The following is a 14,671-nucleotide window of genomic DNA, read 5'->3' on the forward strand; positions in this document are numbered from 1 at the left end:
TATATATATATATATATATATACACATATATATTATGATGCGATATAATAATAATTTCTTAAAGAAGGAAATACTTTATGAGAGAAGGGATGAATCAGATAAGAGATACGGCTCCAGCTGGGAGTTCAAGGAATTTTCTAGAGCTAGACAATGAGCTGAGTTGGAGCAAGAGGGGTCTGCTCGTGAATTGCAGCACAAATCCAATTGATCTATCTTTCATATTAATATTTGGAAATCTTCGGCAGTCAAGAGTTGAAAAGAACAAATTAAGACTACATTTGGAACACAGACGCAAGAATTGACTAGAAAACCGTCAGCTAAAATGTAGCTTGAAAACAGAATGAGTTTGCAGGATTTACAGTATGCAAAGAGATCAATGTCACTATGGGAATTTTATAAACAAAGGTTACTTGGGAATGAATGGCAACTAAATTTGTAGACAATCTTATGAGTTTGGTGTTCCAGTCTGTCTCTCCCAGTGCCCTGGAACTCGATCCCAAGACTCCACCTGAAGCCTTGACCAATAAGATAATGGTTCCTGGCTTTGAGGATTGCAAGAACAAAGAAAGACTGTTTTTGTGCTTGGGGGGAGGCAAGCACTGTTTTCCGGAAGAAAAGCATCATCCTCAGAGATCAGGACAGCTGTTGAGAGGTGGAGGAGCTCACAAGATTAACATGGACATTTTGGAAAATTAACTCAATCAAGAGTGTTGGACAGGTTGGCTCTGAGACGACTAAAGCAGAACTTGAGACAATGAGCTGCTGCGAAAGACACGTGACACATGAAGTGTCCAACAACCGAACTGGACTCCTTGCTGAAGCGTTACCAAACTTGGTGGGGCTTGGGTCAAAGTGGATGGAAGCTTGCTTGGCACTGGTTTTTACATAACTGAGGAGTTTTGATAATATGGGAATAATGTGTGGAATAGATTTGGATAATACAGATAGTATACTAAAATGGTAGGAAGCAAGCAGTGGGATCAGATATTTTGGCTCGTCAAGCTTAAAAGGAGTTGAGATTTAGCCAAGTAAAATTTTTAATGACATTTGGACCAAACTGAATTCAGTCAAAAGGGGCTAGGTTGCTCAATGTACCTAATCAATACAATAGTTATTAGTTAATTACACCTCAGTGGAAATTATGTTGTCAGAGAGTTGTGTCCATTAAAAGGAGAGTTAAACAGGCTGTAAGAACTTTTGACCTTGAAATTAATTATGCATAAAAAGCGACAGTTAACAACATGACAAAGTAAAACATCAGACAAAGTAAAGAGTCAGAGGAATTAGTCTGACTATTTTTTTAAGCTTTTTGAAGAAAAAGCCTCTCGAGTAGAAATATTTATTGATAATTTTATTGAAACTTGGATTGATGTATTTACAAAAGATTTAATTGGCGAGACTGTCCAAACAGGTAGAATTCTTTTTAGGATTCAATGTTTGCTTGCTTACTTACATACTAAATTTGCTTGTTGTGGGATGAGATTTGAGCTGTAAGGGTGAATGAATGGGCGCCCGTGTGTCTGTGAGTTTGTGGGTGTGTGCGTGCGCAATATGATTGGCCAAGATAGTTTGGAGTTGGGGTGTTGTGATCACGATTGAGGATAAAATCCCTCTCACCTGAAAGTATAGTACAGATTGGAATACCTAGGATTTGATGATTGATCAGGGGCACCATTGACGACAAAATGGTTCAATGTGGAAGGCCCGTTTCAGTCCTGTGACCGGATACGACTGGATCAGCTCGTCCAGCTACTATCAGTATGATACATGCTTTGTTGGTCCCTTTTGATCCCTGATGAAAAGATTTAACACATTGTATGAACGTGTCAAAGGGGGGAGAGTGAGTGTAAATGAGTAAGTAGAATCAGTTTGTAAATTGTGAGATTCAATGTTTTTTCAAATGTACTTGTTTTTGAAGCCTCAACAGGGCATGTAAGAATTCAACATACAGTGATGGAAGGAGCAGAAGAAGGATCTCTAAAGGAAGGGAGTGAATGAGAGGCAACAACCTGGAATGAATACATTGCGTGGTAACAATTTAGAGATGATAAGGTTTAACAGCTACAAGATAAGCAACAAATATTTAGAAGATTATGTAACGTAGGATATAAATAGACCAATTACAAGGAATAGGGAATATGTTTGATATAAGAATAACAACTAGAAAATGCAATTTCTGGAGAAATTGCGTGTGAAGGCGAAGAAACTGAATAACGTCTGGGGAAATGCTGCAGAATGATGTTGGAATGAGTTGAATTGAAAATCGAAATTTTGTGAAATTTTGCGGAAATTTTAAACGTGACAACGTGAAATTTTTTGGGGCAATTTTGGGAATGTCGAGAATCTTTCCGAATGTGATTTGAATGTGCTGAATGATATGAATTTCAAACTGGAATGACGTAAATGTGAAAGGTTGAATGTGCCATTAAGAATGAACGGGGAAAAATTTATCGTAAATTTGCGAATTTTGCAAAAACTGAAAATTTTCGGAACGAGAAATCATCTCGTGATTATTTAGAATACGTCAGAAGTGCAATGGAGTGAATCGGTTGAATTATGTGGAAGTAGTAGAAGGACAGAAAAGTGAGGAGAATAAAATAGAAGAAGAAGAAGGAGGAAGTGAATGGTGTAAAATAACATAAGTGTGAAGGCCTATTATTAAATATTATGAATATTAAAAGAAATTTAGCAGTTGAACCATGAACCATTTTGAGAAAATGATGAATGATTTGAACATGAATTGAATTGAACATGAGACATAGATAACTGAAAAAAACACTGAATTTGAATTGGGTTCAAGCACTCCCTCTCGCATTGATGTGTGTTCATATGTCTGTTAATGCCCGAACTGGGTACACCCCTTTTGAGTTGCAGAGAGGTCGCTGTTTTCCTGGACCAATTTCGGCCCTTCCAGCTGCTGATCCGGATGATGGTAAGCGCACACACACACACATCTTAGACCAATTGTCTGGTTTTCTGATTCCAGGTTTGCTGAACACACTGCAGCGGACCCAGATGGGGCCGCCGAGAATCAAATCACCCCAACTATCTGGCTGAAAGTCCTGAAGAGAAAGTGGACAGAGCCTTGGTGGACTGGACCCTTTGCAGTGGTGGAGCGCACACCGCATGCCGTCCGGCTGGCCGGCAAAGGAGACACGTGGTATCATCTATCCCAGTGTGCCCCTGCAAAGGATTCCTCCAAAGAGCCAGATCCGCCATCGACAGCGTCCCCACTTCCAATTGAAAAAGAGGCAGAATAATCCTCTTCCCCTTGGTGGCCAGGTAGTCTACCCTGACCCACTGAAGACAAAGACTGCACAGCAGACGTTTTCAGGTTCCTTCCGGACGGAGCAGAGCTACAAAGGGGGTAAGAACTGTGCTTACCCTCCACCAGTGGGCGTGCCAAGCCCCCAACGGCTGAACTACTACGAGCAAGTGTTATCTGGGACTGATGACAAATTGTGCATCAAATTCGTCTGTCATTACTAGAATTGCAATTTGTCTTCACTTTTAAAAATATCTTTTCTTTAAATATTTGACCAGTTTTTACTATTCTGATTTGAAAATGAGTTGTCAGTTTGTTTTATAGGTTATACTGTATATAATATGAGGTGCTCATATTTGGGTTGACAGTCATAATGGCCATCTGAAAAAAACACAGTTTGACACCCATGCTAGATGCAACAGCTCTATTTTCATCGTTAAGAGCCAAATCAACTGCCTTTAAGTCAAAAAGGGTTATCATATACGTTTCTTTTGTCCCCCACAATGAGGGGTTGTGTATAAAAGCTTCCTTTCTCCAGCAATGTACGTCTTGATGGCATTCTGTCTCTTGTTCGTGGCAATTGTGTGCCACCATTTGCCTGGCAGATGGACATGCGCTCAACACACCACTCTTCTCCCCAGTGTATATTAGACATCACAAACATCACTAATTATTCCACAAAGGGTCCATTGTTGCTACGTCAGAACGAATTAATCAATTTTCCATGATTTCTTATGGGAAAGATTTAATCGGACTCCCACCAAATCGGTGTCCGATCAGTTTTCTGGAACACATTATGGTCAAAGTCAAAGGTTCTACTGTACACTCTTTAATATATATTTTTTGTCAATTAGAATTCTATGGTGGAGTGAGTCAAGCAACAATTCATTCATCAGTGTCCGCTCCACTTCCAAACAAGTACTTCATAAGTGAAAACACATTCGTTATTGGAGTTGGGGTTTTGTCTTTTGAAGTAAGTTGTGCCTTGACTAGAGGGAAGTGTGATGGGTTCAGGAGCAGGAAATGTTCTTGTAACGAGAATGTGGCCCATGTGTCACTGTGGGCCTCACGGCACAGTAGTACACTGCAGAGTCTTCAAGTAACGCATCTTCGATGTGCAGATGAACTCGCTCTTTGTCGCTTTCCACGCTCACCGACATTCCCGGCATGGCACTTAATGGCCTGCCGTTTCCCAAGAGGGAAAGCAGGAAGTGTGGCGCTTGCCCAGGAAGTTGTTTGTACCAGAATAAATAATCACTAGATGACTGTCTGGTGTAGCTGTATGACAGTGTGACTTGGCTGCCTTTTGTTGCAAACACTTCACTCGTGACCGCCACCAGATCATCACCGCTGGTGCCTGAAGGATGAGACAAAATAAATTTCAGCATTCACTTACAAGATAGGCGACTCTTGAGTTCGCCAAGCAGCACTCACCTGCCACAGTGATGACAAGCAGCGTCCAAGCTGACAGCAACATACTGAATGAATTTCTCTCAACTCTGCTCTTCTTCTGCATTCAAGATGTTAACTCACTTGTGATTAAAGTTCCTTACTGAGCCAACGTCAGTTGAAGCAAACAATGGGGCCACAGAAGCTGGGCGTGGCCAATGAGGTTGTAGGTTTGTGTCACAGTGTGCGTTGCTAAGGGTGCTGCTGTGGCCGACCAGATCTTCTCAGGGGGTGGGACAAGCGTGACGGTGGAAAACAATAGCATCTTTTTATATCATGGAGCTTGTAGCTTTTATAGGTCATCACATAGACAAGGAGAAGGACATCCAGTCAACATAAAGTCAACAGGACGGTTAACGGTGCCCTGATGGATGCCACAGTGAAGAGGCCTACAGCTAATGTGAAACCAGATTGAGTTTTGCAACTGGTAATTGGAAAAATGCAGCTGGAACTGATTGCTACAATGATGATCAGATGATAGTTTATTATTTTTGTGTGGGTGCATGAAGATTAAAGGATTTTTTTTCGAATAGCGCTTTTCCACCTTCAAGGCACTCAAAGAGAATTAACACTTGACTTGTCATCAGCATCTGGAGGCTCTGCTGAGTCAATGTCTTGCTCAAGGACGCTTCAGCCACGGTTACGGGGGCTCAGGATCAAGCCCACAACCTTCGGCCTCAAAATCTATCGCTCTACCACCTGAGTTGTCTCGTCCTATAAGAGTTCTTGTTTTTTTTCAGGTTGAAGCTCCTCTTGAGGTTTTTGTTGAAGAGGCAACTGATGTGTAGCAGGAAACTGGAAATTAGTTTTCGGAAGAGGAACCAGAGTGACTGTGGAGGCTCGTAAGTTCTGTTTTTCTGCTGCAATATAAACACCGCAGAACAAACCGTGGTATGAAGTCAAAAACATGGGATGAAAAAGAGAAAATAGATTTCCTTTGTCCATTTTTTATACTGCGCAGCATGTATTACAAACTGGACTAAAGTTATGCGAACAAAATGATATCATTCATGTGAGAGGTTCTTATAAGATTCTTGTTCAAACATCTCATGCGTTTTTTGTTAAGGAAACAACTAATGTGCGATAGGAAGTTACAATAAGTTACTTTTCGGAAGTGGGTCCAGAGTAACTGTGGAAACCTGTAAGTGAAGAAAACATTTTTTAAATAAGACACTTTGTTGTTTCGTTTAATTAAAAGCGGAAACAGAAGGTTAGCCGGGGCATAATTTTTTATCCTCACGTTGAGTACGAACTTGTTGATTTGTTGATTTTTGGTCTGTGGTACTGGATTGAGTGTGTTAGAGATTTGCTCACTCCAACTTATTTTGCAAGAACCACACGGGAGACAAGTAAGTCCTTTTAGACACCTGCAGGTGGAGAGTCCATTCGTCGCTGTGCGTACAGGTCTGAACCCTCCTTCCTGCAAGGGCATATTTATTAAGAGAAACAGAGTGGGGGGATGAGTAGGCTGAATAGAAAGCCCTTGTCCTCTAGTCTAAACATGTCAGGGGATGTTTTACAACCTTGTGATAAAGAGGACAAGGTATGGTATTTATTACCTGTTGCATTCCAACATAAGCATTAAACTAATCCAGCTAAGTTATTTATTACAGGTTGCATTCCAACATAATCCTACGATAAAGATAACCTGGAAAACCCTGACAGAGTGCACATTTTTTAAATAACACATTAGCTCAAATGATCATTAATAACATTATTGCAAAGGTGCTTGACATTAACTTTTTTGCTCACCAGTCACGGTGACTAGTGGTTTAATGACAAAATGTTGCTTTAGCGGAAGTGTTTGAGCTACCCTTCTACAACATGAAGGCGGGCAATCTGACGGCATGTCTCGCAGCCGGCTTCAACCGACAAGGTGGGAAAAGGAGACATGTTCAAGGAGACGAGACACCTAGACTCCCAGAAATTACAAAAACGGATAGAACGGGTATTTGTAGAAGAAACAGAAGAACGTTTGCTAACTGTTAGCTTGTTTGAGCATTGTGTTAGCTTGTTTGCTCAATGTACTGCACTTTGTATGCAGCGATGGTTGTGTTTAGTTGATGACTCTGCTGAATGAAAGAATGTGCTCGGTTTTGTTTTAGGGAAGGAATTTAAGCCGTCCTTCTACAAAATGGAGGCGCACAATCTGAGTGCATGTCTTGCCACCGGCTTCAGCCGACACAAGGCCACGGCGGGAAAAGGATACATGTTCGAGGAGTCTCGTGCCGTGAGAATATCGAACGATTCGCTTTATAACCAGTTGGCGCTGCTATCACATAACGTCACGTGCGAGGAAGGTGAGGAGCTGGGATAAGGCCTCTATTCAACGTCACCACGTCTTGTCACTTTCCGTTTTGCCCCCACAGGTGACAGCGGACCAGGGCGGTGCCCGGATGCGTTGGGTCCAGGTTGGTGTTGAACATGCGAGAGGCGTAGACTGTCGAGCCAAGTAAAATGTGCATTGTGTTGGCAGACAAGATGGTGAATCTCCTCTCCCTCGCTGTCCTCGCCCTACGCCTTGTCTTCGTCAAGACGCTCGCCATCAATGGTGTCATGACACTGCGCCTGTGCTTTGGCGCGCTGTAGTAGCCATGCCACAAGCTTCCTCCTGTTTGAAGGTGTTGCTTTTCTACATAAACTATAAAATGTGTCATAAAATCAACAATAAATCAATCAAATGAATGTGTAGAAAAGACTGCAGCTATATTGTTGTATTGATGATAGTATTGGGCTTTCAAACTAACAAACTTTCAATGTGAGTGTGTGTGTGGTGGTGGTGGTGGTGGGGGGGTGCATATTGTTCCACAGGAAGCAGTCGCCATGGCACCTGCATCACAGATGACAGCAGTTATGGTTTCTGTCTCAAAAGCGTACTGGGACAGGATGTTTGTTGTGGGGAGGATATGGAGGTCTGGTTCTTTTGGTTTTATTGTTGTTTAAAAATGTTGTTGTTGATTTGTGTTGTTTGAGTGGAAATACTTTACCAACTAGAGTATTTCAATGACATCAAGCTCTCACAAGGGGCTATACCAATGCCTTAAGCATGTATTTGTTTGTTACATTCATCACCACTTTTAATCATCTGGCCTTGAGGGGGACAGAGTCAAGCATAGCCTTGCTTGCTTTGTGCATTTTGTGCAACTCAGGCAGGAAGTATTTTTGTTTGAGTGGTAGCGTCAGAACTGCATGGAGGTCACACACAATTCTTCCCCAAAGCAAACTTAAGTAGTTTTTTTTTGTTATTCAACAAAGCATAATTATTGTTATATTCTTATAGATTTTTTAAATTTTTTAAAACATGATTATTCATAAGCCACTTGTCACACAACATGACCAACATAGGTTCAGTTTCCACACAGTGATGCTCTGAATGGTGAATGATTCTGAGACCACTTTTATTCACATTAAATTCCATCTGAGTCAACATCCATCCATCCATCCATCCATCCATCCATCCATCCATCCATCCATCCATCCATCCATCCATCCATCCATCCATCCATCCATCCATCCATCCATCCATCCAGCTTTTCCCCACAGGGGTCGCGGGCATGCTGGAGCCTATCCCAGCATCCCAGCAGTCATCGAGCAGTAGGGAGGGGACACCCTGAACCGGTTGCTCACCGATCGCACAGAGAGGAACAACCATCCGCACTCACACCTAGGGGCAAATTGGAGTGCTCAATTGGCCTACCATGGAATGTGGGAGGAATCCAGAGTGCCCGGAGAAAACCCACGCGGGCACGGACATGCAAACTCCACACAGGGAGGGTCGGAAGTGGAGTCGAACCGGCATCCTCCTAACTGTGAGGCGGACGTGCTAACCAGTGCGACACCGAGCCGCCCATTTTCATGTTCATACATGTGTATATCCTCTTATTATTTTATATAAACATGACTGCTCAATCAAAAGCACGGACACAACATACACACACGCACGCGCACACACACACACACACACACACACACACACACACACACACACACAGGGTGGTGACTCTCTAATAGACATACCGTAATTTCCGGACTATAAGCCGCGACTTTTTTCCAAAATCACGTTGAGTACGAACTTGTTGATTTGTTGATTTTTGGTCTGTGGTACTGGATTGAGTGTGTTAGAGATTTGCTCACTCCAACTTATTTTGCAAGAACCACACGGGAGACAAGTAAGTCCTTTTAGACACCTGCAGGTGGAGAGTCCATTCGTCGCTGTGCGTACAGGTCTGAACCCTCCTTCCTGCAAGGGCATATTTATTAAGAGAAACAGAGTGGGGGGATGAGTAGGCTGAATAGAAAGCCCTTGTCCTCTAGTCTAAACATGTCAGGGGATGTTTTACAACCTTGTGATAAAGAGGACAAGGTATGGTATTTATTACCTGTTGCATTCCAACATAAGCATTAAACTAATCCAGCTAAGTTATTTATTACAGGTTGCATTCCAACATAATCCTACGATAAAGATAACCTGGAAAACCCTGACAGAGTGCACATTTTTTAAATAACACATTAGCTCAAATGATCATTAATAACATTATTGCAAAGGTGCTTGACATTAACTTTTTTGCTCACCAGTCACGGTGACTAGTGGTTTAATGACAAAATGTTGCTTTAGCGGAAGTGTTTGAGCTACCCTTCTACAACATGAAGGCGGGCAATCTGACGGCATGTCTCGCAGCCGGCTTCAACCGACAAGGTGGGAAAAGGAGACATGTTCAAGGAGACGAGACACCTAGACTCCCAGAAATTACAAAAACGGATAGAACGGGTATTTGTAGAAGAAACAGAAGAACGTTTGCTAACTGTTAGCTTGTTTGAGCATTGTGTTAGCTTGTTTGCTCAATGTACTGCACTTTGTATGCAGCGATGGTTGTGTTTAGTTGATGACTCTGCTGAATGAAAGAATGTGCTCGGTTTTGTTTTAGGGAAGGAATTTAAGCCGTCCTTCTACAAAATGGAGGCGCACAATCTGAGTGCATGTCTTGCCACCGGCTTCAGCCGACACAAGGCCACGGCGGGAAAAGGATACATGTTCGAGGAGTCTCGTGCCGTGAGAATATCGAACGATTCGCTTTATAACCAGTTGGCGCTGCTATCACATAACGTCACGTGCGAGGAAGGTGAGGAGCTGGGATAAGGCCTCTATTCAACGTCACCACGTCTTGTCACTTTCCGTTTTGCCCCCACAGGTGACAGCGGACCAGGGCGGTGCCCGGATGCGTTGGGTCCAGGTTGGTGTTGAACATGCGAGAGGCGTAGACTGTCGAGCCAAGTAAAATGTGCATTGTGTTGGCAGACAAGATGGTGAATCTCCTCTCCCTCGCTGTCCTCGCCCTACGCCTTGTCTTCGTCAAGACGCTCGCCATCAATGGTGTCATGACACTGCGCCTGTGCTTTGGCGCGCTGTAGTAGCCATGCCACAAGCTTCCTCCTGTTTGAAGGTGTTGCTTTTCTACATAAACTATAAAATGTGTCATAAAATCAACAATAAATCAATCAAATGAATGTGTAGAAAAGACTGCAGCTATATTGTTGTATTGATGATAGTATTGGGCTTTCAAACTAACAAACTTTCAATGTGAGTGTGTGTGTGGTGGTGGTGGTGGTGGGGGGGTGCATATTGTTCCACAGGAAGCAGTCGCCATGGCACCTGCATCACAGATGACAGCAGTTATGGTTTCTGTCTCAAAAGCGTACTGGGACAGGATGTTTGTTGTGGGGAGGATATGGAGGTCTGGTTCTTTTGGTTTTATTGTTGTTTAAAAATGTTGTTGTTGATTTGTGTTGTTTGAGTGGAAATACTTTACCAACTAGAGTATTTCAATGACATCAAGCTCTCACAAGGGGCTATACCAATGCCTTAAGCATGTATTTGTTTGTTACATTCATCACCACTTTTAATCATCTGGCCTTGAGGGGGACAGAGTCAAGCATAGCCTTGCTTGCTTTGTGCATTTTGTGCAACTCAGGCAGGAAGTATTTTTGTTTGAGTGGTAGCGTCAGAACTGCATGGAGGTCACACACAATTCTTCCCCAAAGCAAACTTAAGTAGTTTTTTTTTGTTATTCAACAAAGCATAATTATTGTTATATTCTTATAGATTTTTTAAATTTTTTAAAACATGATTATTCATAAGCCACTTGTCACACAACATGACCAACATAGGTTCAGTTTCCACACAGTGATGCTCTGAATGGTGAATGATTCTGAGACCACTTTTATTCACATTAAATTCCATCTGAGTCAACATCCATCCATCCATCCATCCATCCATCCATCCATCCATCCATCCATCCATCCATCCATCCATCCATCCATCCATCCATCCATCCATCCGTATATAGGCAAACATGATTATTCATTAGCCACTTGTCTCACGCCTGACTTGTAAGCAACCAACATACGTTCATTTCCACAGTGATGCTCTGAATGGAAGTATGAATGATCCTGAGACCACTTTTATTCACATTAAATTCCATCTTAGTCAACAACCATCAGTCTATATATAGACAAACAACCATTCACACTGGACTATTTGGAGTATCCTAATTACATTGCCATTTCTATACCACATCAGTTTCAAGTTTCTTGCTAAAAATTGTGATTTGTTACATAATCCGAGTTCTGTGATATTAAAGTAATGTAACTTCCTTAAATTACTTTGTTACCTTTGGGTAGTCAACGCTCAAAAGGACAAATAAATGAATGAATAAATAAATAACTCCAATATGTATTTGTATACAGGTGCCCCCCATTATTTGTGGGAAATAGACCATCGTAGAGACCATTGCTAAGTTGCCAGTTGTCCAAAATTGTCTCTCTGTGAAAGGTCTTTTTGGTTTATTTTGGGGCAGTGGTTCTCAAACTTTTTTCAGTGATGTACCCCTTTTGAAATATTTTTTCAGCCATGTACCCCCCGACCAGAGCAACACATTTCTGGTCGAAAAGAAAGAGGTACAGGATTGTGCCATCAGTGTTTGATTTATTAAAGTTAAACAACTTGTAGCAATGTACCTTCTTGGGGAATGATGCCGAATGATGTTGAAATGAATTGAATTACTGGAGAAATGTGGAAAATAGAAGTGTAAAATGCTAAGTTGTGGAATAGGTAGGCAAAAGATGAAGAGTTGAAAGTTGGAATGGGTTGAATCGGTTGAGAAATGTACAAATTAGAGTACAAAAACAAAATTTTGGAGATTTTGGTTGAATTTCAAATTTGAAAATTTGGAATTTTTTGTAAATGGGAAGTTGTGGGATAGGTAGGCAAGAGCTGATCAATTGAAAGTTGGAATGGGTTGAATCGGTTGAAAATGTAGAAATTAGAGTAGAAAAACGAAATTTTGGAGAATTTGGTTGAATTTGAAAGTTTGGAATTTTTGGTAAGTGGGAAGTTGTGGAATAGGTAGGCAAAAGATGAAGAGTGGAAAGTTGGACTGGGTTGAATCGGTTGAAAAATGTAGAATTTAGAGTAGAAAAATAAAATTTAGGAGAATTTGGTTGAATTTCAAATTTGGAAATTTTGGTAAGTGGGAAGTTGTGGAATAGGCAGGCAAAAGATGAACAGTTGAAAGTTGGAATGGGTTGAATCGGTTGAAAAATGTAGAAATTAGAGTAGAAAAACAAAATTTAGGAGAATTTGGTTGAATTTCAAATTTGAAAAAGTGGAATTTTTGCTAAGTGGGAAGGTGTGGAATAGGTAGTCAAAAGATGAACAGTTGAAAGTTGGAATGAGTTGAGTCGGTGGAAAAATGTAGAAATTAGAAGTGAAAAACTAAATTTAGTGAAATTTTGCAAAATTTTGTGCAAATTTTTAAAGTGAAAACGTGAAATTTTTGAATATGGCAAGTTTGGGAATGTCCCCAATGTGATTTGAATGTGTTGAATTAAGGGAATTTCAAACTGGAGCAATGTAAATGTGAAATGTTGAATCTGCCATTAAGAATGAATGGGGAAGAATTTGCCGGAATTTTGTGAATTTTGTGAAAACGGAACATTTTTTGAACAAATAAAATGTAAGCAGCCGTTTCATGAATATTTGGAATAAGTGAAAAGTGGAACGGAGTGAATCGGTTGAAGTATGTGGAAGTAGTTAAGCGTCAAAAAAGTGAGCGGACTAAGTAGAATAATAATAACTAGAATTTGCAATTCCTGAAGAAATTGCGTCTGAAGGTGAAGCGGATGAATAAATACTTGGGGAATGCTGCAGAATGATGTTGAAAAGAGTTGAATCGGTTGAAAAATGTAGAAATTACAAGGGAAAAAGGAAAATTGGGTGTGAATTTCAAAATTGAAAATTTGGAATTTTGGGTAAGTGGGAAGTTGTGGAATAGGTAGGAAAATGATGAACAGTTGAAAGGTGAAATGGGTTGAATAAGTTGAAAAATGTAGAAATTAGAGTAGAAAAACAAAATTGTAGAGAATTTTTGGTAAGTGGGAAGTTGTGGAATAGGAAGGCAAAAGATGAACAGTTGAAAGTTGGAACGAGTTGAATCGGTTAAAAAATGTAGAAGTTAGAGCAAATCTTGAATCCTAATAGAGAATGAATGGGAATTAAAAGAAAAAAAAATTGTGCCAAAATTTTTTGAAATTTGGAACAAAAGGAAAAAAACGGCTTCAGGAGGTTCACTTTTGGGGTTAAAATGTTGAAACGGGTTTAATCGGGCAAAATTTGCAAAAGTTAGCGCAAATGTAGGTATTTAGGGCACTTAATGTTGAAACATGGTCACTTCCGGTTTGAGTTGGTTCACTTCCGGTCTATTTGGGTCAATTCCGGTTTGATTAGAGGCACTTCCGGTCTAGCTGAGGTAACTTCCGGTTTATTTGGGGTCACTTCCGGTTTAAAAAGGTCACTTCTGGTTTAAAAAGGTCACTTCCGGTTTGATTGGGGGTCACTTCCGGTTTACCTGAGGTCACTTCCTGTTTACCTCAGGTCACTTCCGGTTTGATTTGGGGCACTTCCGGTTCATTCTAGGTTCATTGGGAGCACTTCAGGGTCAATCCAAGATGGCCGCCACACTGGAAGTGGGGGGTCAAGGGTTGAATTGTGTAAGCATAGTGGAAGTGGGGGTGAAGGGGGTGAATATGGTAAGGATGAGGTGACCAAAGTGAATAAAGTTGGAATGGGTTGAATCGGTTGAAAAATGTAGAAATTAGAGTAGAAAAACGAAATTTTGTAGAATTTGGTGTGAATTTCAAAATTGAAAATTTGGAAATTTTGGTAAGTGGGAAGGTGTGGAATAGGTAGGCAAAAGATGAACAGGTCTTCACCTTCACACTAATAAAGGACAGCAATAACAATAGTGTGAAGGTCTTCACCTTCACACTAATAAAGGACAGCAATAACAATGTGTGAAGGTCTTCACCTTCACACTAATTCACACAATAATAAAGGACAGCAATAACAAAAGTGTGAAGGTCTTCACCTTCACACTAATAAAGGACAGCAATAACAATAGTGTGAAGGTCTTCACCTTCACACTAATAAAGGACAGCAATAACAATAGTGTGAAGGTCTTCAGCTTCACACTAATACTACTAATAATAAAGGACAGCAATAACAATAGTGTGAAGGTCTTCACCTTCACACTAATAAAGGACAGCAATAACAATAGTGTGAAGGCCTTCACCTTCACACTAATAAAAATAATAAGGGACAGCAATAACAATAGTGTGAAGGTCTTGGCCTTCACACAATAATAAAGGACAGCATTAACAATAGTGTGAAGGCCTTCGCCTTCACACAATAAAGTAGAATAACAAGGCAAAGGCCTTCACACAATAATAATGATAATAATAATAATAATAAAGTCGAATAACAATGTGTGAAGGCCTTCTTCGCCTTCACTCAATAAAGTAGAATAACAATGCAGCACTGTTGGGTGTGACACTTCCGGAAGTCAACAACAATTTCCTTGGTCTTGTCCCTGCACCACACGGTCAGAAGGTCAACCTCCAACC

General features: G+C 40.9%; 3 protein-coding genes across 4 annotated transcripts in view; 2 read left to right on the forward strand and 1 right to left on the reverse strand.

Moving 5' to 3' along the window:
• Positions 1–4,853, reverse strand: part of LOC148379527 (T cell receptor alpha chain MC.7.G5-like) — a 34,412-nt gene extending 29,559 nt beyond the window's left edge. Inside the window, exons 1-2 of the mRNA XM_088367008.1 lie at positions 4,700–4,853; positions 4,328–4,622 (exon numbers count right to left, since the gene is read on the reverse strand). Of these exons, the coding sequence (XP_088223134.1) occupies positions 4,328–4,622; positions 4,700–4,781 (377 nt within the window). The 5' untranslated portion in view covers positions 4,782–4,853. The remainder of the gene's footprint in view (positions 1–4,327; positions 4,623–4,699) is intronic.
• Positions 4,854–5,871: 1,018 nt separating this feature from the next.
• On the forward strand, positions 5,872–7,399 carry LOC148379529 (uncharacterized). Its single transcript, XM_088367011.1, has 4 exons — positions 5,872–6,590; positions 6,820–7,014; positions 7,084–7,125; positions 7,191–7,399. The coding sequence occupies exons 1-4, from the start codon at positions 6,539–6,541 to the stop codon at positions 7,301–7,303; spliced, it is 402 nt and encodes a 133-aa protein (XP_088223137.1). The 5' UTR covers positions 5,872–6,538; the 3' UTR covers positions 7,304–7,399.
• A 1,367-nt stretch (positions 7,400–8,766) lies between these two features.
• LOC148379530 (uncharacterized) lies at positions 8,767–11,453 on the forward strand. Of its 2 annotated transcripts, none has more exons than XM_088367009.1 (4): positions 8,767–9,482; positions 9,640–9,834; positions 9,904–9,945; positions 10,011–11,453. In XM_088367009.1, the coding sequence occupies exons 1-4, from the start codon at positions 9,359–9,361 to the stop codon at positions 10,121–10,123; spliced, it is 474 nt and encodes a 157-aa protein (XP_088223135.1). In that variant the 5' UTR covers positions 8,767–9,358; the 3' UTR covers positions 10,124–11,453. The 2 variants fall into 2 exon arrangements, with proteins under 2 accessions (XP_088223135.1, XP_088223136.1); XM_088367010.1 differs by having other exon boundaries at positions 8,768–9,410.
• The last annotated feature ends 3,218 nt before the right edge of the window (positions 11,454–14,671 follow it).

The sequence above is a fragment of the Syngnathus floridae genome, chromosome 22 (genome assembly GCF_059516105.1).
Source record: "Syngnathus floridae isolate MCC-2025c chromosome 22, RoL_Sflo_1.0, whole genome shotgun sequence".
NCBI classification, from domain to species: domain Eukaryota; kingdom Metazoa; phylum Chordata; class Actinopteri; order Syngnathiformes; family Syngnathidae; genus Syngnathus; species Syngnathus floridae.